At 40.9% G+C, this 24,082-nt stretch overlaps 1 protein-coding gene across 2 annotated transcripts in view; it reads right to left on the bottom strand.

Annotated features, from left to right (window-relative positions):
- Positions 1-24,082, bottom strand: part of mmp16a (matrix metallopeptidase 16a (membrane-inserted)) — a 76,222-nt gene that overhangs the window by 25,219 nt on the left and 26,921 nt on the right. For both annotated transcript variants that reach the window (XM_006806315.2, XM_006806316.3), the window contains one exon: positions 2,544-2,705. In XM_006806315.2, coding sequence (XP_006806378.2) covers positions 2,544-2,705 — 162 coding nt within the window. The remainder of the gene's footprint in view (positions 1-2,543; positions 2,706-24,082) is intronic.

Here is a 24,082-nt window from a genome sequence, read left to right as displayed (position 1 = left end):
GTAGTAAAGGATAGTGTTATTGCTGTAGCTGACTCCAGGGTCACTACTGATATGTTAGCCAATCTATGTGGACATACCAACTAGCAATGTGGATATGCTGACGCCTGTTTTTAGCATGCTAGTGTGGTTAAAGATATAAATGTGCAAAGAGTGAACTCCATATACAGAAAATGAGAATATTCATATTGGAGTGTTTTATTGTTCATAATGGAATTATGACACAGGCTAATGGTCATGGTTTAAAGCAGCGGTCCCCAACCCCCGGGCCTCGGACCGGCACCGGTCCGTGAGTCATTTGGTACCTGACCGCGAGAGTTGAGGTTCAGGTGTGAAATGTATAGTTTTCAGGGTTTTTACTGGTTTTCAGCGTTATTTTGTTATCATTTTTATCATTTACTCGGTTTTCCTTGGTCTTTTCACATGTTATGAATAAATTTTATTTTTTTCGGTACCGGTACTAGTTTTATTTTGTTGTATTTATCCGCGACACCTTAAAGGCCGGTCCATGAAAATATTGTCGGGCATAAATCGGTCCGTGGCGCAAAAAAGGTTGGAGACCGCTGGTTTAAAGGAAAAATATCAAACAAAGATTTAACGAGGCTTAAAAGATAAGACATGTGAGACTTTTAAAATTTAATACAGCTCTTGTTGGGCATTGGGCCATTTAGAAGTTTAAGGCAGATTTACCCTTTTGTTGTTTATTTAAAATTAGATTTAGCTCATTTTGTTTTCTTTAAAGGTCCTAAAAGTATAAAGTCCAGCCCAACTTTTAAATCATGTTTACTGTTTGAGGGCTTCAGCTGAATTTCAATACAATTATGGCCTGAATAACATTAATGATTTTTGTTTCTTTCATCCCAGTCATCGACATCATGGTGCCTGAGATCTGCTGCTTCTGTAAAAAGGAAGTGGGCTCTGAGAGCGCAGGAAGTCATTGAGTTCAAAGCCCTGTGAGAACATTGGGATTTGTCCAGGAAGAAAAAAGATTATATGACAGAAATGCCACATCTATAGGTTTGAATGTGATCTGTACTTCATTCTTTACAGGTTCAAGCTGCCAAACCTTTTATTCACATAAGTCAATACATATCGAATGCACTTTACGGTGTTTTTTGTGACTACGGTTCAAAGAGTTGAAGGAATAAACAGAAGCAGCAAAGCCAAAACGTCCAAAAACTCTAGCAGTCAACTGATCCTCAGCAGCTCTTAGCTTCCCACAGTTCCTCGTATGATTGTGCCCGACTCTCCCAGACTGCAAGCCAACAGCTGTAAATGAACGCCAATTCACTCGCATTTCCTTCACATCTCGTTATACCGCTTCACCTTCACACAGAACAGAGTCGCACTTTTTTCCTACTCAACCATAAGTGCATCACCTTGTACTCGATGTAAGCTGTGTACCTCCCACCTCTTCTCCTGTTTAGTACCACATCTAGCACCGGCACTGGCATGTGGGAAAAAAATGGAGGCCAATTACTGCGAGGGGGGTGGGGGGGAAGCTGAGAGCAGAGCTGTCATCAGTCGTCCTGCCCTTCAACTCTTGGTACGACACAGAGGAGAGGGAGGGAGGGCAATGCAGAGGAATAAAACACGAGAGGGATGAAGAGAGATTTGATCGCTTGCCCAGGTCTGTCACTCCCAGAGGGACGTGCCCTGACCATGTAAGCAGATGGCAGGTTCTATGTGTGTGTGCGCATGCAGCCATTCAGCAGAGTGTGACTGGTGTACAGTGTCGACAGCTGTAAGGAACGATGCTGTCATTCGCCAACGAGTCGTTTCCGAACTTAGAAGTCAAGCTGAGGTTGAGACGACAGCATCGGCACTCCCGATAACACATTTAAACATTAAGGCTTCCTCCTCCACAAGCCAGCCTCGTCTGAATTATCATTACAAGTATCCAGACTGATAACTGATTTTGCCACTGCAATCTACTAATTCAACTATGAGTGAAAAAACTGAAGAAGCAAACTCTGTGGGTGCTTCCATAAATCCTTTGCCGTCAAATTGAATTTCACACTGCCGCCCCAGAGCTATATCAGCTTTATGAGAAGACAAAGCACTGTGCAATCAGCGTCTGTCAACTCCAAATGTGTGTCGATGAGTGATGCGTGCTGTAGGCGCCCTGATGATGAAGTATGATCGGAAATGTAGGTCTTAATTGGATTCAATTTAAGTATTTGAGCCTTAATTTGAATCTTGGTCTTAATCTTATTTCTGTAACTTTGAAAGTTTGTTACAATAATGCAGAAAACAAGAGCTCCAGGTGAAGGAAGATGACTTACTTTAGCTATGTCAGCTTCATATGGTTAGGTGTGTTGGGCAGTGTACTTGTAGTTGAGCTCTTACATGGTCTACTGACTTGATATGTCACAGGAAGATGACTATGAATGCTTAGTATGTTATTGGCTTGCTTGTATGGCAGCTAAAGCCTGAAGACTAACCCCTCCTCAGACCACACTGATAAATTCTAATACTTGGCTGTGTCCTGCGTTTGCTTAACAAACTGCTGTATTTACATAAATAAATAAAAAAAGAAGGCTTACCATAAATTTTCTGGATGCCTAGCAGGTCATCCATTGGTAGTTTGAAGTCATCCGTGTCCATGTACTGATAGAAAGGAGCCATGATAGCTGTGGGGTCGTTGGAGTGTTCGAGGCCCAGTGCGTGACCAAGCTCATGGACGGCTACCAGGAACAAATCGTTACCTAGAAACACGAAGAGAGAGTGAAGGAGAGAGCAGCTCTGTCAGTGCTGTTAGACGTAAACGAAAGCAAGCGAATTCGGAAAAAGAAAAAGAAAAGAGAAAACTTTGTCAGCCCCGGGTTATTGTGGCTTGTCAGGGTCCACCTGTTCTAGTGCCAGAGAGGTTCCCTCAAAATAAGGCCAAGTTTTGAAAGTTTGTACAGCCATGTTTAAATAAGCAGCAGCCCTACAGGGGAAAAGTTTCCTGTTAGTTTGAGGTTAGACAGCTGACTGTGTCTTACAATATGCATCCATACATATATAAGGGTCTATGCACGAGCACAGATAATCCACCATCTGCGCTCCTAATCAGTGCATCTTCAGACAGAAACACAGGCCCGCACACATTCACGTGTAATAAATACAAGTACACTTCAAAGAGCACAGGCAACCCTGCGAACTGTAATTAGTCTCTAGCTGCGGAAAGCTGAAGACTACACTGGGTTCTTGACCTCTCGACTCAGAAACTCTCTGAGCCAACTAACAGCCAAACCCCAGCCCAACTCTAGCTGTATTAAAGCTGAGATATTTGGGATTGAAAGCCTCCTATTCCTCAACTTACGTCACTGGCAACCAAAACAACAACAAAAACCAGTCCTCCTCATCCTCCTCTCTGATGTTCTGCCAGCGTTTTGAATCTGACCCATAAAGAAGCTCATCATCATACAATTAGGGTTAGACTGCTACGTCTTCTATTATTTGTGACTATACATGGGCTGTCTGTGGGAAACTATTAACCTGATTCCAATGAGACGTCTTACGCTGCAATATGTTGTTGCTGAACTTCAAAGGAAAGCTTTTTTTCCTAGCTGTCAGACTCAAAAAGTTATGGTTTACTGTTATGCATGAAAATGTAATAGCAGTTAGACAAAGGTCGGCTGGAGTTTAGAATCAAACTTGTCAAAAACAAAAAAATATGGGGTGAGCACCATCACCTCGCAGCAAAAAGGGTTCGCTCTGGATACTCTGGCTTCTTCCCACAGTCCAAAGACAAAGCTGGGGTTAGGCTAACTTGTGACTCTAAATTGAGCTTGTCTGTCTGTGTTAACCCTGCGACAGACTGGCCAGGGTGTGCCCTGTAGGGGTGGGGGAAAAAATCGATACTGTGTAGTATCGTGATATTTTGTTTGCTAATAATGTATCGATACAGGGACAGCAGAAATCGATATTTTGTTACAAAAAAAGTTTTTGTGTACTGGAACATGCTCTGACTTCAGAGCATGTTGATCCTTTTTCTGAGCAAGAATCCTGACATTCCTTCACTGTCCAAATGTGTTGAACTTTTTTTTTGGCAGCAATAAACATGACAGTTTACTTATTTTAATTTAAGACATGTTTTATTTTAATTAAGTTTAAAACTTTTTTATTTAATGTCAAATTATATTTTGTTTTAATTTACTTTCAAATTCTTCAGTTGCTGAATGGGCTGCATAGTTTTCATAAACTGCATAGTTCAGAAAAGCTATAATTGTACCAGATGGTTGCGTTCAGTTAAGTTGGACTAGACTGTAATACAAACCGTTCAGTTTGTCAACAATAAAACTGAAATGAGAGAAAGACTGAGTGTGAGACTTTGATATTAGATAAAATGAATATTGATAAAGTTTACCTTTATGTACAGAATCTGAATATCGCAAAATATTTTTAAAAATTGCAATAATATCGTATCGTGCGTTAAGTATTGTGATAATATCGTATCGAGGGATGTATGGTGATTCCCACCTCTAGTGCCCTGCCTCTCGTCCTGCGATGCTAAGCTGGATTAGTGGAAGAAAATGGCTGGAGAAAAAAAAAGGATTTAATGTGTTTTGAGGGGGGTTTCTTTTGCACTCTCCAAGCTGCCATCTCTCTTCAGTTTTACCCTTGCTTTTTTTTCCCCTTCTCCCCCCTTATCGCGACAAGACTCAGTGGGGATAAGCATCACTTATTCATTGGTATTCCTACGAAAGTGAGGCACTTATCTGCTGCAAATCTGTCACATGAATAACGTATCAGCAGATACAGAGACTGAGATTTAGATCTCTTCATCGTAGGTACAGTGCGATACTTAGGAATTTACGGACAAGGCTACAGCAGAGAAACGGGTTAATTGGGACCTCATAAATGATCTTTGACTGTATAAATGTCAGCAGGTCTTTATAGGCTTGATGGAAAGCTCTTGCGTTAATACCCAGGTTTTCGCTGAAACAGCTTCGGGTTTCAGTCCAAGTCGTCCAATGAAAATAGATGGCTTGTAAAAGTTAGAGAAGTGTAGAAATTGAGGCAAAATTTATGCAAGCTTGTAATATTGAACAAGTGTCTGGAGATGTGGTTTATAGCAAATAAAGAGAGGCAGGGAGAAAGAAAGGAGATAAAGAGGAGAGAGATACAGCTCAGTGATTCAGGAATTATTTGAGGAGGAAATCGGGCGAGCCAGCTCTGCAGCTGAAGATCTTCCACCCCCCCGCCCGAGTTGTTTCCTGGGATAGCAGCGGAAGCAGAAGGGTAAGAGTGAACAATTAAGTCTAAAAAAAATGTAAAAATCAAATTAATTCTACGAAAATAGCCGGTAGAGTTACAGCACACAAATGTGATGGTGGTCTGTGAAGAGATTTTGATCTTAGTGTAGCTGTACACGTGCTTGCTCAATTTACCCACACTAACTGGCATCATTTCTGACTTCATAAATCATATTAATAACTCACTGACCGCATCAGCACTCACTGACTCAATGACCTCATTTTTTTTCTTACCAAAAAAGACTTGAAGCTCAGAGGAGTGTTAAAAAATATGTGTGTAGCACGTTTTGTCATCATATGTGAGTAAAGTGGAATTATTGACTGTATATGTAATATTAATGCGTCTGTCATCTCATCGTACCTGATCATTAGTACCCAGAAGGTTATTAGTAAACAAGTAAAGGTTTATTTATGTGGCACTTTTCACAGACTAGGCAGTCACAAAGTAAAAAATATTGACTGTAGTAAGTTGTCCCAGTATATATCTATATCTATATCTATATATATATATATATCTATATATATATATCTATATATATATAGATATAGATATATATATCTATATATCTATATATATATATATATATATATATATATATATATATATATATATATATATATATATATATATATATATATATATATATATAGATATATATATATCTATATCTATATCTATATATATATATATCTATATATATATATATATATATAGATATATAGATATATATATATATAGATATATAGATATATATATATATAGATATATATATATATCTATATCTATATCTATATATATATATCTATATATATATAGATATATATATCTATATATAGATATCTATATATAGATATAGATATAGATATATCTATATCTATATATATATATATCTCATGTACTGTTTTATTGAGAAATACAGTATATGAGAGCTATTGCACAACGAGTTCTGACACTACAGATGTTCAGGTCATCAGGTGCACGACTTAAGTGAAGAACTGTCTCTGTCGTTTTCCGTCTCCATCTCGTTCCATCGCTCAATCTTGAGTCAGCCTTCCTGCCTCCCGGGTCCCTCTGAGGTCAGTGTTGTCGCTTTGACTCGGCTGCTTATGTAAGTCACGTTGTGTTAGATGGGGATGTCCTGTCGACCCCGGGGCCACAAACAAAGCTAAGGCAGTTTGTACCGCCTGGCTAATTATCAGCTGGAAGTTACAGAGAGCCCAGAGAGAAAATGGTGACGCCTAGACAGACATGGGTAGATGAAGAGGATGGAGCCAGATGAAAGAAACAAAGAGCTTCGGTGAACAAGGAGGGAAACCAAGCGAGATGAAGGTGAGAGAAAAAGTTATGGAATGGGGGAACGGAGGGGGGGCAGACGAAGATTTGATATAGTGGATACATAGAGAGATAAAAAAAGGTGAAGTAAACCAAGGAGAAAGGGCGTTTGGAGTGATAGCTACATGAGGGAAACTGGGGGGAGAAGGATGATAAAAAGAAATAGAAAAAACCTGAGGCGAGGAAAACGATAAGGTTCGGGACAGTGTACTATCATGTAAGAGTGCTCCAGTATTCGTTCAATCACAGAGGACGAAAATGATGAATTACACGACTCCAACCTCTGACCTTGGCATTTATAACAACGCTCTACTGTCAGTGGCCCAATCGCAACCCCAAACACAAAATAATAACGCCGAAAATAGAGGATGCAGTTGAAGAAAACAATACCAGGAGATGAAATGCATTACAAATCTGTGCAGGGTTTGTGCGATAATCCACAGAGGGTCACAGTTTTTGGATTGGGGGGATTTGAGTCCTGTATTTTCATCGTACGGTGAGTCATCGTTATGTGTGCCGTTTGCGTATTTGAGCAAGACTTCAGCACAAAAAAAAGACAAGTATTTATTTAGCACACGAATGAGTTTTAAGTAATAAAAATCTGCTTGTGTTAAATGATTGCAGGTTTTTTTTTTTTTGTCCTGTTAAGTGGGCAACGATCAAGCGGCAGCTGCAGTGTTGCCCACACTGCTCAGGATAGGGTCAAGGTTGCTGCTAATGAGGGTCGAGGAGAAAAAAAAGAAAAATGAAATTAAAAAAATTGAAGTTGGAATGAAAGTGGAGATTTACAATCTTTGCCCACAGGATGTGCAATAAGCAGGGGCTTTGATTAAAACGCAGAAACCTCTACCTGCTCTCCCTGAACTTACCGCGAGGAGTGCAGACAGACTGCGTAGGGTTGGAGATGAACACACACTATGGTCACCACTGTTCAATTGCAGTAATAGCTCAGGTTGTCAGCAAAAGCCTCCAGGGGCCCATAACCCTTCCTGCTTGCTTACTGCTTAACTAAGTGCCCGTGGTTCACTCAATACATGACATCTGATGTAAGCTACAAGCCTGGGTGACCAGCAGTCAGCCCACTTGTAAGTGTACCTTGTTCTTTATCCCTCCCAGCTCTCACGTTATCACATTCTTGTGCTTCTTTTTTACTGTTTACAAATCCCAAACGCCACCCAAGGACCAAGTTTTCAAAAACACAGCATCCCCTGTGACTCCTAACTACACATCGACGTCAAGCTAGTGAAAGGTGTCAAACAAAGCAATTACAACTCTCACTTGTTTTATTACAGTGAAGAGGGCACCCAGCAGAGATGAACAAAATTCTAACTCCCCCACCCTTTCTTTAGAAAACACAGCTGTTATTGTGCCGTCCGAGTGTAAGCAAGCATAAGCACTCTCTTTGTCTCAGGGGATCACAAATGTTTCCTATTGTTCAGCTCCCACAGCGCCCTGAATGGCTGACACTGTGATTTCAAGAGTGGTGTTCGAAGAAGCAGCACTGCACAGTAAAGTAAATGCAAAAGGATGTTAATTGCCACCTCAGGAGCGTCTCTGGTGGATTGACAGGCAACAAGAAACAAGAGCAAGGACTCTGGTTCTTTGGTTACATACAGAAGTCCCAGCAGAACCTAAAGCAGCCATCACCAGTTTTTTTTTAAGCCTTGTCTAAGCCTAAATTGTAAGTCCAGTTAACCAAGGAAGTGTGGCACGCAACCTGCACAATTATGAAGTACGAAAAACACCGTTTTAAACAAAAGAAGCTAAGCGTACGTTAGCTCATCCTAGCTGCCATCTCTTGGCTACGTAATCCCTTCTGGTTCCTTTGCTTTTTTTCTACTGACTTTAATTGTTTTTACATTACATTCAAACTATTCATCAGTGTTTAGCTATAACTTTTAGCTAACTACTTCAGCTCCTTAAGCACTGCTGTACTGTTAGTTAATTATTAGCTATTTTAATAGTTCAGCTATTTGCACATGACTTTAGCTTATTATTATTTTAACTGTCTGTTCATTATTTTAGCAAAACATGTCAACTGTTTATTCAGTGCTGTTGCAGTTCATTACTTCTGTTGTTTATGCGTTTATGTGTTTATTCAGCTCATTAGTCATTAATTCTTAGCTAATTATTTGCTAATTTTAACTATATATTAGTATTCAACAGTTTAAGCATCATTTGTATAGCGCTTTTCTAGTCCTTAAGGACCCCAAAGCGCTTTACACTACATTCAGTCATTCACCCATTCACACACTGGCGATGGCTAGCTACACTGTAGCCACAGCTGCCCTGGGGCGCACTGACAGAGGCGAGGCTGCCGGACACAGGCGCCACCGGGCCCTCTGACCACCACCAGTAGGCAAACATGGGGTTAGTATCTTGCCCAAGGATATTTGGCATGCAGCCAGGAGGCAGCCTGGGATCGAACCACCGACCTTCTGATTAGTGGCTGACCTGCTGACCTTTAGTTGATTATTTCAATTGTTTATCCATCATTTTTAGGTAAGGGTTTTTATATTTCTCCATTAAATTTTAACCCATAAGTTTCTGACTTTATACTTTAACTAAGAATTGTCAGAACTATTTATTTATCAATTTCTTATAATAAAATCAGTAGCTATGTGATGTAGTGGTTACTACATGTTTCATGTGTAAGGTGACATTATCAGACAAGACTTTAACCATTTAATCATTTCTTCCATCCATAAAGACTCAAACAGAGTTACATATACTTTCAACAACTGCGATGGAGACCCAATGAGGTACTGATGCAGGGTGTCATCAGCCTTCATGAACATGTAAGGTAGAGAGAGGATACAATCGCATTGTCAAGTAGCTGTACTAACAAAATTGCATTTGTGTCAAAATACTAGTCATGCAGAACCTTAAAGAAGGTAACCTAATAAGGTTTATTAAAAAACTCCTTTTAAAGCCTTTTAAAAAGTGCTTGACTAGAACAGGTTCAGTTTACTGTCTGAAAGAAGGAAAAAAACAGAAATCAGCTGTTGTCCTCCAGCTGGGGTGAAGTTCACGATACTGACACAGGATGCTGTTTGTCCAACTCAGTACGTCACTGGAAACAAGAGAAGCCCTGACAGGGAACCAAGCTGGAGACATACGAGTCCACAGAGGCAGCAGAGAAAGTAAAACCGAGTGTGAGTCAATGAGAGCACTGGCTGTCCAGGAGTACTATGCTGTGCTGACAAGCTGCCAGAGGATCTCAGCCCAGTGGTTCAGTGCCTGGCTCAGAGGGCCCGGGGCACGGCAACTCTGCTGGCTGTCAAGCCAGAGCTGTGCGCCTGATTTGACAGAGTGACCATTGTGAAGAATGCAGCCAAAATACAATAGCTGCATTCTGCTCACTTCACATTCACACCCTCAATACTTCCAACACACCCTCGCAGGACAATACAGAAACACGCTGTGCGCCACTCTGTGCATTTCACCAAATCAGCTCACAAGTATTGCAAATACAAACACTTGAAAACAAGATTTCAAAGCGTCAGACTGAAACTTTTGCCCCATGCTGGTTTCTCGTGGGTACAATTTACAATTAAAATGTAACACCACTCTTCCAGTACTCAATTATATAACAGAAAGAGACTGTTTAGTAGCCAAAGTAGCCACAACACAACCTGAATACTGTTCCTAATGCTGAGATGAGCTGCTTTCATATTTAAAAAAACACCGCAAAGAGCAGTGGAAACTGATTAACCTCAGCGTTAGTGTTGTTGAGTTAATCAAACACTCCTATAGTTCTCTTTGTCTGTCCTCTCTCTCTAGGTTGTAGACACCCTGGCTGAGCAACACTTGTGCTTTTGAATCTATTACCCTTAATTCTCACAAGCGCGTCAGAGAACAAAGCCCAGCTGACGTGAGCAACATATGTACACTAGAGTAATTATTTATTTACAGACTGCTACAGACTGAAATTCGGTGTTGGGAACATTGCCAGGAATCCAGAAAATTGGCCGTTCCAGTGGACTCAAGATAAATAAACCAGCTGAAAGGAGGAAGAAAAAAACAAAAACGCTGCCAAAGAAAAACATCTTTTATTCGTGTCATGTTTATCTCTGTGCAGCACCTGTGAGTGAGACGGGGATGCGTGTGTATTTTCATTGTGATCATTAATCATTAATAATGCATTTGCCATGGTAAGCGCAGCGATGGTGTATGCATGTGTGTGTTTGCACATCCTTTGGCGGTCTGTTCCTATAGACACTGCAGGCGGCAAACAGCCATGAAAATGGTGCAAACAAGTTTCAGACCTCGCTTTGCAATTTGAAATAAAGCTAAAAAAAACCACTAGAAAAATACTGCCTGCATCAGCATGCCTACAGTGTTTTAAACTTCTTGTAGCCTTGCAGGTAATCACAATTCCTGATTAAAGAAGACGAAGGCACAATAGTCGCTTTTGTCATCCCTCTGCATATTCACCTGACGCTCTTCTTTGTCTTATTTTACACTTTTACACATGTCTGAGTGCATTTTCTAACTTTTTTTCCCAGGTAGCTGTTGTGGTGGTCCTCAATGTCATTTAGCTGTTTTGTATCTGTCGTCCAGCAGCTGGACAGACTCCAGCACCACCATCTTGGACTGCAGCTGGAGACTAGTCCTTGCTCTGCTCTGGAGGTCTGCTGCGAGCTGAGGGTCACTCCATCCAGAACCTGATGGAGAGCCGGTGCCACAGCGCTGAGCTCACCGAGGCTGCAGACCAGAACAAGGTCTTAAATCAACAGCTGCACGTCAAGACGGTGGAGCCCGTCCACAGGACCATGAACTGGCTGGAGAGGAAGTTATCATGTAGTTTATAATAAATGATTAATTCAGCTATGAAAGCAAAGGTACACCCAGCTGACTATTACAAACAAGGACTAACTCTGTGGCAAACACTGAAATACCCATCATTTATTTAATGCCTTACACTTCAGCTTGGCACCTCCCTTCCAACTCAGTCAGGCCTAACACTTCAGCACTTTCAGTTCACCTGCTGCAGCATTTTACCTTCTTCAAAAGTTTAGTAACAAAGCCTGAGATGCACTGATGCACGAGCCATCCTAAAACATTCCCAAACATTACAAAAAAACCTCCCCTGAGAAACCCTGATGGAGACACGGCTACTTCCATCCTTAAAATACAAAGAAAATGTGCACAGCACATCAGAGCAGACATAAGGGATACTGTTTCAAGAGAAACGAACCCCGGCCAGGTTTGTTTACACTTTTTGTTTACCGAGGATTATGGGTATGAGGTTATGACAGCATCTGACTGACTTGTGGGAGGGCGAGCCTCCCGAGGTGTGCGATTTGTTTGCCTCCGAGAGTGTTAAGTGTGTGCGTGAGCGTATTCGTGTGTGGGGGCAGAAGAGAGCACAGCCACCCACGTAGAAGTTTATCCTGTCAGTAGGCAGCCGTCTATTTCTAGTGGCAGCCATGGTGGGCAGGAACACATGGTGATCTCTCTGCTGTCTTTGTCTTTCTATTTCATTTTCTTTGGGAAAAAGTGGAAAAACTATTCGGTGAATGCTTTTTGTTCCCTCTTCAAACAGATACATAATATTCGGTGTGCTAAAGATACTGCACCTGGCAAATTCAAGAACTAGTAAAAAGAAGATCCAGAGACGAAGTGGCTACATAATCTAACGCCTGTATTACAGCCCATGGTTGTAACAGTGCAGTGCAGCTTTCATGGCATTCTTTAATTACTTGCTGTACATTAATCTGTCAAACTAAAACAGATACAGGATCCCAGTCCTTTCAGTCTCCGGTGGCCTGACTTTAAATTCAGACATGGGCTGGACAAAATGAAGACAAATGCTTTAATTTGCAAACGCTATTTTCTGCACTTAACTCCGCTTATATAAGTGACACTTTGTCTTATAAAAAAAACAAGTTAATTGTCTTGTAAAACAAGACAATTAACTTGAGATTTCTCTGCATTATTAGCTCCTGTGTGCCACATTCACCCAGTGCCAACTTCCTTCCAGCTTTATTGTTGCCTGAGAGCCAAAGCCGGGGGCATAAAACCCCATTAACCTCTTACTTTTTTCTTTTAACATACTCATCTGTATGTATTACATCACATTTCACACATATGCCTCGCACAGTGTTGTGTATATGCATGTATTCGGTTATATATTATTCATCGTGCTCCCAGGCAACCGTTTCAAACCATACTGTCAAATCATTCCATCCATCATGCAAGAGACAAACTGCCTCATATGTAGCACCACTGCACTGGGTTTGTATATGTGTGTGGACATTTCTGTTCTTCTGTTTTACAGCATGTGTCCTCCCACAAACCTACAGCAACCCAGCCATCGATACAGTTCCTACCACCTGCCCAAACAGCCCTGTTTGATGTCCTCGAGATTCACGAGTACACGTGTTTCCAGTAAAAAGATAAAGATCTATTCCTCGGGTAAGAAAAAAAGAACCCACATCTGAATCTCCCCATTTATTTTCTCCATCTGGGAAATAGAGAGCGGCAGCAGGAGAGCAGGGGAGATAGGACAAAGACAGAGACTGAAGGGCACAAGAAAGATTACAATTCTTTATAGAAACCGGCAGATGATGAAGTGCAGTTTTGTGAGTGGGACAACCTTGAAAGAACTTTTCTGGACTATCCTGTAAATATCAGGCATACGTTGTGTAATTAAAAACAGCCCCTATTAACAAAACAAAACAATACAGAAGGAAAAAAATAAACTGATAAATTTTCATTTAACTAAATATTGCTGAGAAAGGCTAAAATGGTCATTTTACACCATTAGAGCTTCAATGCTAATTCAAATCGCACAATCAACTTAATGGCTTTCACACTATTTCACATTATTAGCGATCCTGAGGAAACAACACTTTTTTTTCAGAGCTGCGTCTGCGGTTCCAGTACAGGAGTATGCTGGCAATTAATTTACTCGTTTACTTGAACAATGCACTGCAGAGCACCAGAGCCCAACGAGAACAGACTCTGATTCATGCTGGAAATGGACTGTGAAAGCCACTGTCCTTTGCTTCGGCGTACACTGCTCCGTGTTTTAGTCAGAAAGGAGCCTCTAGTCTATCCGGTGAAGTCAGTGGGACACAAATCAAAGCATCCAAGGCTTAATCAATGTTTCGTCTCTGGAGGACGAGGAACCTCTGGAGGAACCCGGTGAGTTTGGCCTGGAACCAGGAACGGGAGGTAAAATAAGATCCAGGTAAATAATTTGACCCTTTAAAAAAAAAGCGGCTGCTCAAGGGAGAGAAAATGAAGAACAGGTTTCAGAGAACCGGTTCCAGATCATACCTCATTTCTTTTCAGATTTAGAAGAAATAAAACAGCTGAGAACATGCTGGAAATCTGTGCAGGCTTACCCCGCCTCCGCAGAAGATCCATCAGGAACCAGAGTTAAGCAACCTTGGGGGGTGGGGCCTACAGCACTAAGTGTTAATGATTGGTCAAGTGATTTGATATTCAATCAATTAGTTAGTGAGAACTGGTTCACTTGCTTTAGGCCTAGCATTTTAAGTGTTGGGTATTTGGTCAATCAACTTTAATGTATAAAATCAAAGGTTTATTAATAATTACGGAAAAGATGCTCGGTGTAAAATGAATGTAAACCAATTATGTACATTTCATTTGATCAGTTTCCTTAATCTGACGGCTGTAATTTTTTAGATTGTACTTATATGACAAAATTACATGGAAAAAAAAGTTAAAACCTTGACCCTATAGTACCAAATGTATCATATGGGATACACTAGTGTTTGTGTTTTTGTGACTTTCTGAGACTTCTACAGCATAATTTTTCACCCTCCTCTAAAACAATCTGAATAATCTGCACAATACTTTACCACACATACCAAATTAAAACTCATACATGCAAATTACTATTTCGTTTTGTTTCTTTTTTGACAAAAGGTTCAACAAACACTCCATTCTCAAATAGTTTTTTGGAATTTTTGCTGAAATATTCTGGAAATTATTGCATGTTTTAAGGACATAAAGTCAGCATTTCGGACTTAAATATTTTTTGTCAAACTCACACTTCGCTTTTAGGGAAGAAAGCCACTACCTGTCACTTTTAACTAACAAAATTATTTATCAAATGAATGACTTTACGCCCTTTCCTGCTCTGAAGTAAACAGGCAAAGGAATCCCCGAGCCAGCTCCTGACATCACAAACCTGAGCCAGCCACAAAACACAGAGGAGACGCCACTTTGGAAATTAGACCAAATTACGAGGGAAGAAAAATAGAAATACATCACTTGCTGGAGTGGAATGACAAATCCAAACATGCTGCAGGAGACTTAAAAAGAATAAATAAATAAAAACCCGATAAGAAATCTAAAATAAGACCATAGGAGCTTACAGACTGAAAGACCGTAGCCTGACAGCAGACAGGCCAACCTTCCCAAAACGCTGTCCAAACAACATGCAGAGACCTTCCCCATTTGGAAAAATATATATTGTAATTTTAATGTCTGGACAACGAGGCAAAATGACTCTTCAATCCCAGCAAGTGCTGGCCATTAAGCATGTTTCTGCCCGCCACAGCCAGAAGGAAATATCAGCGAGTCAATCAAGCAAATAAACTGGGTTCTTCGGGTTCTCGCTTCGGGATAAGCATTCACCCATGTATCCGAATCATAACTGTTTTTTATTTTTGTTGTTGGATTGATTTGTATTGTAGCCATTACTATTTTAACAGCTTTATAACAGTGCTTTGGAAACACATCAAGTGCTACGCCAGCCAAACCCACTGAACCTAATGGACAGAGCCAGTGCAAGAATGAAAGCGAGGAACAGGAGAACAAGAGAAACGGGGTGGAAAAGACAGAGCGCACCGCTTCCTCTTCATCACCCAGTAGGAGTAGCAGCCTAAAAATAAACCTGCAAGGACACCATATGTTCTTCAGTTCCTCAACTACTCTTCCTTTTCTCTCTCTTGTACTCTACCTGCTCTAACGTCTCTGCTTTTTTTATGTGTGTGTATTCTTCTGTTTTCTCATTCGTTACGGTACCCTGACTCAACAGCGGCTGCTGCACATAACAATGCCAGCTCTGCCTGCCGTGGAGACGCCTAAAAATCTATCGCCTTTCATTGTCAGCTGGTAAAAACAACAACAACAACAAATTTAAAAAAAAACCAAAATGGCATCTGCTTTGAATGCACCATTGGATAACAAGGACCGGACGTCGATGATAAACTGTTTTGGCGAATGTCATCGGGGATCTGAGCTTTCTTCCAAGACCATCAATCAAATGAGTCGATCCTGACGTCCACTCTGTCAACCAACCTTCACTCGGTTATCAAGTGCCCCACTAACACCCAATCTTCCTACCTGGAAATGTAAATTCTTGGTGTATTTTTTCTTGGCGAGGGTGTGTTTTTCTAACCTCTCCGGTTCATTTTTGGGGGGTAAGGGTGAAGAACATAATAATGCGCTGGAATCTCTCATTTCCTGTGTGTAGGTCTAGCCTTCATGCTGTGTTGTTACATAGTTTCCCCTGATATTAGCGAAGGCTGGAGGTCCTTGAAGACATACCAGGCCTTATAAGTCACCCTCGGGTGAAACTGGGTGTTTGTGTACAGTCATGGTATGCAGTGAAGGTGATGAAATGTTTCTTTAGTGCCAGGCTGGTTTTTTTTGTTGTTTTTTTCCCCTCAAATCCAGTCAGCCTCTCTGCGACTTAAAGTCTAAATGGAATACATCTTATCTGTTCCTACATCAATCGCTTTTGATTTTTCCACAAAGGAAAACACAGCGACCTCAGCCCACGATGATGACCTCGTGATAAAGCACAGATGAGTGTTGATGCTTATTTGCCTCATCTTTTTTTTTCCTGTGCACAAATGGAAAAACTGTCAAAAAATAAATAAATAAATAAAACAACTTTTGCAAATGTGGTCACGGCATGTTGAGACAATCTAATCATCTCCATCTCCAGTTCTAGTTCTTTACTCCTTATCATGTGTTCACACCAAATCCCTCCAATCTTCTCCTCTTTGCCCTCCAGCACTCTGCTTCTACACCGCACCCCCCATTTTTATTTATTTTTCCATGATGTCTCACGCAATCCTCTTATCCTCCCAGCATAATTTTCACATCCACCCTCCGCTCTCCTTTCGATTGTACCCTATGAAATCTTTAGCCCATTCTCTTATGCCTCCATCTATCCCTGCATCTATTGATCTCTTACAGCCATTCATCCATCCATCGGGCTCTTAAGCCAGGCATTTGGGGAGTGTACAGCAGTTGCAGGAACTCCAGGAGCACTTCTCTCTGTTTTTGGCCACGGGGTTTTTGCAAAGCAGAGCAGAGATAGTAACAACACCAATTGAGAGAAAGAGATCTCCAGTATCCAACTTTAAGGTAAAATTACATAACAGCATTGCTAGCCGCACTCCAGGATGGATACACTAATCAAATCATACACAAATCATCAGGCTGCATATGTCCAATTTACCGTTTGTCCCTGTTAGAGGTGATTGTTAAGGTGTTTTAACCAGAGTTGTTTAAAGAAATCAAGTAATGTTTGTTTGAAAGCAGCACAAGAGGCAGACACGCCCTTTAAACACAGGCTTCTAGGAAAGCAATCTCACCAACGCGCCGTGTCAAACAACCTTCACGCGCTCTTTTAAGGCACGACACCCTGCACGTAAAGGTGCGATATGATCTGTGTCTGAGTCTGCTCGCCGCAAGGAAGAGGGGAGGGTTTAGGGTGAAGCAAAAAAGCGATAACACCGGCCGGATGAGAATAAATTCTCCAGAGTTGAATCAATGACATGAATCCCGCTACAAGCAAACACAGTCTAATTTCCAAATATCTGTATGCTAACGATTCATGTGTTGTGACATAGCACCTTCATAAGGATGAAAAATTAAAAAGGGAAACAAACTCATTTAAGTCTTGCAAGAACTCTTTCATCAGTCAACACAGGTCAGCGTGAAGTTACAAACATAACACTATAAAAATGTTGCGGCCATGCTGATACTATAAAGCAGGGATGGGTGATCCAGCATCAAAGGAAATTTGTGGTACTGACATTTATGATGATGTAGAAAAATAAAATACAATATTTAGCAGGGATTGCAGCTTTCAGGCAGAAACATTAATAAATGTAAGTAAATCAGGAATGTTGTATGTTGTCTCGAGCTCTTTATCCAGCTGCTTAAAGCCCCCATTTTGCCACCGTGTAACTGCATCAGTAATTTACATCCACCGTTTGGCTCTTCCTTTTTTAACCTCTTAAGCCCCAAGGGGGTTTCTGAGCTTCCTGCTCGAAAATGTAATGCCAAATTTTAATTGATTATTTCTCTGCAATTACAAACTCTGTCCTTACAATCTTGGTATCAAAATAAAGCTAACACTTGGGAAATTTCATCAGAGGTGTAAATGTTGAAGCAGATATTACTGTGTCAAAGTTACTGAGACTGGAACACAGATAAAGTAAGTCGATTTTATCCTCGCCTAATTTTTATTTTTAATTTTTAGCATTTTTTTTTAGCATAATTATGGCTCAGATCACATTTGGTTCCAGAAATTCAGTAACCAACATATAAACATCATCTGTGCAAAGATTCATGTTTCTAAAGTGAAACAGTGAAAATTTACAGCCCTGTCAATACATGAATATCCAGACGTTGTACAAAAAATTGGCACACAATTGGACACCATGCTAGTTGATTTTTTTAGGTATTAAAGAGCAGAAATATATAAATTTTATTAACAGGCCTAAAAATGCTTTTTAAAAAAGGCTAGGTAGGCATGGTAACTAATGGTAATCACGTGGCTACCGGTTACCGGCGAAAATAACGGAGGAAATCGGGACGGTAAGCCAATTTCTGTCTTAGCGCATTTGCACTGCTGTGTGTTATTGTGGTCTTCTTTTGCGGCTCATTCAGTGAATTTTGGTCTGATCGTGGTGAAACTTGGTGTGTGGAGTCAGTGATAGCCCTGGAAGCTAACCAGCCTGTCTTTAGCCGGTTACATGAAGTCTGAAGAATTTCTGGTTCGGTTTTGTTTGTTTAGCGGACTTCTGCGCATTTACGTAACTGCTCGTTTAATCACGGCTTGTTTTCGGTGTGTTTGGTGGTTGTAGAAATGGTTTATATTACATTTTAGCTGAGATTCTGAGGTTTCTGTGGATACCACACATGTCTGGACTTATATTTCTCAACCCGCGTTATAACCGATTAAACGTGATCTCCTCCTTTTTGCCCCCGGTACCGGGGGCGTGGGGCTTAAGTGGTTTAAGCAGCGCAACTCCAGAGATGCACAGTTGAGTCACTTTTGGGTCGCACGTCAGCGGCGACTAGCATGTCCTCCTTATGTCGCAACCGTGTTCTACTCGACCACATGTTTGTTGTCTCGCCTTTGGTGAGAACAGTTCTCCTATTCTCATATTTTGCAGTATTGTGATGTGTGAGAGGATTGTTTTTATTAGATTGTTATCAGAAGCTGAGATGATGCTCTCGCTCTCAGACATTTCAGGGCTTGTCTTATTGTTGGGAACATGAAAACACATGACACTGCTATAGCAGGACACGGAAATATGGCACTTTTATATCATCATGGACAATATGATATGGCACAGCACTACTGTAAAGAACTCAAAACCCTTAGATTTTAATATTCAAAACCTTCTTTTCACTTTTTCATCATCCTAAACTGTATCTGAACATGCCTTCTTCCAAAAAGCAACCACAAGCTCGCATTATGACTGTAATTAATATTATGTCCATTTCCACACTAAAAGGAAGCTTGGAGACCTCTGCTTATTTCTGAAAGTACCGTTTTGTTTTTAATCCAGCGTTGCACTGTTGGTTACAGAACGCAGCATTTGGCTCCTCTAAAATGTGACAAACAACTCTTTCAGAGATGCATTAGACTTGAAAATGAGAACTGAAACGCCATCATAATCTGAAAATCTCTCATTTTTGATTTTGGTTACATCCAAGTAAAAATTAGACCTGCAAATGTTTAAGTGGCCACTTACAGTGCATCTACTTGTTAAACGCGACTCTCAAAACCCCACATGATGTTATTAGCGAGCAAACAGCTAATAAGTGGGTGAAAGTGGAGTCTCCACAGATGGTCTGGCACAGCCTTGGTTTGTTTACTTTCACATTCAGGATCCATTAATGTATAAATCACTTTCTTAATGAATTACTTTGCCTTTACAGTGTGTGATAAAGTTTCATAAAGAATTACAAATTCAATGTTTTACCTGAAAACCCCCAAAAGGCAATTAATATATAAAAACATAACACTTGGAAAAAGCGCAAAAACTGATATTAGGGAAGCTTGAGGCAGCAGATGTTTAGAATTCTTAGCTTGAAAAACAGATTTAAATTTTGGCAGAAACATCTTCAGGTACAACACGGTTTTCTTTTTTTCTTTTGTCACGCTGCCGTGGTTGCAGCTTTTCTAGTGTGTTTTAATTTAGAGTTGCCACCTTCTCTCCTTTGTGATAAATGTACCAAAATCAAAAACACATAACAGCTGCATGTTAGCTACTGTATATCAAGACTCCCTCAAAGATTACACTGAACTGTTGTATGGCACTCTACCATATAGACCATATACCAAAGCATTTATGGTGTAGTACTTATAACACTGAGCCAAATTTGATCATCAGATTATTGTAAGAACTCTTGGTCATGGTAGCCTAACGCTAGCTAAACTTGAACACATTTCTTGATCACAAAAACAACAACCAATGTCCAAACACAAAATAATTTACAAAGACTTAGTGACAAGTCGGCACATAAAATGTATATGCTATGACTGATAACTCTAACCCTTGCTATAACCACGGAGCGGTAGGGAAAATTAAAGGTGAACAACTGCATCACAAAGTTGTGTCTTAATGATTTAACCAACATCCCTCAAAGGCACAGCTTTTACATTGAAAGAAAATGGTCTCTGTTTCCAGTTTGCATCACATTTTTTGCAGTTTCTCTACCACTGAGCAAAAAGTTGGCAAGTGTGCTTGAGACCAAAGCAATCACAAGGGGGTTTTCGGTGTTGCACCACATACCTCACTAGCAACAGAAAGTGACCTTCAGCAAACACAAGCCTACTGGGTAGCGAATACCAATTTTTCCTAGCAACCAGTGGTTGTCAGACAGCACCCAATCAGTGTCTAGTCTTGAATAAATCACTCTCCAACATGTGCTAAAAATCACACTGAATAAAACTTTTCCATTAACACCTGTGCTGGAGTGTGAGTGGAACTGTACATGTGAGTACTTAAACACACATGTATGCAAGTGTTTGTCTCAGCGCAAACAGGGATTAATCCTTCAGCGTGCATCTGTGACACCATCGTCCAAAACAACAACAATAACATCGACGGTGTGACGCTGGCAACAGTCGCCCTGATGATTGATATTTTTCTTTTCTCTCGACAACAGTGCAGGGGGAGGATTAGGTATGACAGCTTACCAGACAGCAGCTCATCTCTGCTGTGTGTCTGTGTGGGATTGTAACTTTGAAACACAACAAAGAAGGAGGGAGAGGAGACTGAAAGACGAAAAAGGAACTGAAAAGCTAAAAATCATGTGCTGGTCTGAGCAAACATTACATCATTCCCAGCTGTTCTTACAAAGTGTGGGATGAATCAGAGATGGATTACAAATCCTTGAAATAGCATGCACTGGAAATATATGGAATTATCCATCCCCGCTGCCACAACATCTAGATTAAAATGAACATCTGCGTGCGTCATTTTACTGCCGCCGATTCCAGATAAACAAAAGCGAGCTGAGTTTCGCATCTTTGGCTCTTAAATCGTAAGTCAGCCAACAGGAATGACATGAAAAAATGCTTCTGGAGATATTTCTTTGTAAATAAATTACATCGTTTCCATTTTACACATTAGTCATAATCTAGGAAGCATCACTTCAGCGTAAGACCACCTGTCTGCCTATTGTTTGAGCAGGAATATCGACACAGCAGCAGTGCCAGTGCAGAAAGCTCAGAAATGTACTGCACTGGCCAATAAAATCCATGTAAAAGCAAGATTATGACAACTCTCCACAGAGCCTCGTCTCTCTAGTCTCCATCATTAGAACCTCTGTGCAGTTTTTCTGGCATCTGAGGAGCTTTCAGTCTCATTGAGCTGTTAGCACAAACACATTTTATCATTTCTTTGCCTTTATTTGACACCGAGGACCTTGCACTTACGTGACACTTTATAATTCATTACCATCCATCTACTGTATAAGGATGCAAAAACACAGGAGTAACTGTAAATGCCTTAAAATACGGTACATGCTCTCTTTTACTTTTTCTTTTTTTTGTTTTCATCTCTCTGGGAAGCTGAGCAAATAAATGGCCTGAACAAAAGAGTTCAGACTTTATGTGTTTACGAGATGAAATAAAAACACCACTATATACTGCAGAGATTGTGTCATGATATATTAATCTGATCACAGCTACACTGGCTGCAACAGTACGCGGTGCAATGAAACAGGACTATGTTTAATTATTAGTACTGAAGTTGTAACGTTATTGCTTGCGGTACTATTATCTTACAGTTTTTAAGTGTTCGTCTGCCAAAAGCTACACTATGGCTCAAAGCCTCGCGACCGTGCCAAGTTGAGAAAAACAATCTGGCAGAGCGATGCAGAGCCTGATATTTGCAATAGTTTTTGGCATAGGAATTGTTACATTTCAGGATGAGAAAGAAAAAAGCTTTGAGCTGTGTGCTTCTTCAAAACTCATCTAAATGTAACGCCAGCCATCACACAGGAATAAGAGCAGCCCCCGCCACGGCGAGCAGTCAGGGCTCAGCCAGTAAACACTCCCATTTGAAAAAAAAAAAAAGCTGGAGAGAGCGTAATGGAAGTGCCTGCATTATAGGATGTTTTCACAGGAGTGTGGGCCACAGCAGGGCTGTATTAATACTGCACTGAGGGGAGGAACAGAACGTGTCTGCGTGAATCGTGGCCTTCAGTGACAGCTGCTTGTCAGCGTGCGCGTGAGTGCGTGGGTAACGTGCGGGTCTTTACCTTCGCGTGTGCTCATGTGCTTGTTAATACATATGTATCATGTCAAAGAGTGGAGCAGAATGAACGACCAGCATTGTCGACGGTTACTAGAGGTTATCGTTATCCTAAATAGAGAGTCACACTGATCGATCAAACCTTAAAGAAAAGCTGTTCACTCTGTTCTGTCTGAACCTCCGCTCCAGCTTAAAATTCTGTCTTCAACAGCAAGTTACTTACTCCGATTTCCAACGAGTAGTGTTCACCAGCTCCCACTCATCTCCCTCTCTTGCCTTTCCTCTTCAAATGTTTTCTTTACTCCTCGCTACGCTGCTCATTCAGTCTTTCCCTCTCCTTCTGTCTCTCTTATGAGCGCTTGAACTTCCAATATTTGTCTAATGACACTGTGCTTCTCTCTGTTATCCTCTCTTTTGCTTGCTGTTATCTCCGCTGCCTTCCCGCTAGGAATCTCATCTGTTTTTATGTATATATATTTTTTTTTTTTCATCTGTGTCCCTCATCCTTGGTGCAGCACTCGGTTACCACTGCTATTGTTTTTTGGCTCATGACTCGCTGACAGCAGGGCGGATCAGCTCCTAGAATTTAATGAGGGATTCAAGCAGAGGTACGTCCATCTTTTGCAAACTCGGACAAATCTTATTGTGATTGGATCATCTTTGCAGACCTTTCTTTCCACCCTCTCTCGCTCTTCATTGACTCTCGCTTAAGGGTGCACAGAGTTCAGAGTTTCACCTAGGACTGGCTGCCACTAATACACAAAAAACAGCACAACGACTTGGACGGCAACGCGGCTGCTCAGACTGCACCATGCAGAACACAATGGCATGCAGACCCCGCTAAAGGTGGGCTGCAAGGCTCCAAGGGCAGGTACTCAGCGAGGGCATGGGCTTGAGATCGGTGCAGAGTGAGAGGGGATATGATTACTGTTGTTCAACGAGGGGGGTATTCGCTTTGAGAAAGAGAGATGAAGGAACAAGCCTCAGCAAATCACAGTTGTAAATCACAGCAGAGCAGAGCAAGGAATGAGTAGTGACCTGACCCCGCAAAACCAACAGCATCACGAGCCGTGGCTCAGTGAGAGCAGACGTACTGAACACAAAATACACTTTTGCCTTTACAATTACCACAGTAAATATGTAGTAAATGTGAAAAAAGTATTAAACCTGTAACTATATCTGTAAAGCCACATTGACAGGTTGGAAAACAATTTCCTGTTTTACTGTTTTGGATGCGAGGCCGCGGGTCTCACCTCAGGGATCAAGATATCCTGTGTCGATCATTTCTGTCCACTTTTGGTGAAATAAAACGAGTGAAAAAAAAGGGCAGAATACTCCAAAGTAAGGATGTGAGTTTAACGTCATTGCAGGTTACCTAAAATCGATAGCAACTTCTGAGCATTACACATTGTTTAACGTTAACTACAAATGAACGCACAACCAAGGACTAATTAACAGTGTGATGAGTTTGTGTTTTATGGACATTTTGTGTGTGAATTAAACTCGTTTTA

Source organism: Neolamprologus brichardi, chromosome 9 (genome assembly GCF_056152115.1).
Source record: "Neolamprologus brichardi isolate AB-2024 chromosome 9, ASM5615211v1, whole genome shotgun sequence".
NCBI lineage: Eukaryota > Metazoa > Chordata > Actinopteri > Cichliformes > Cichlidae > Neolamprologus > Neolamprologus brichardi.
Note: the sequence above shows the minus strand (reverse complement) of the source record. Positions and strands in the feature narration are given on the sequence as shown.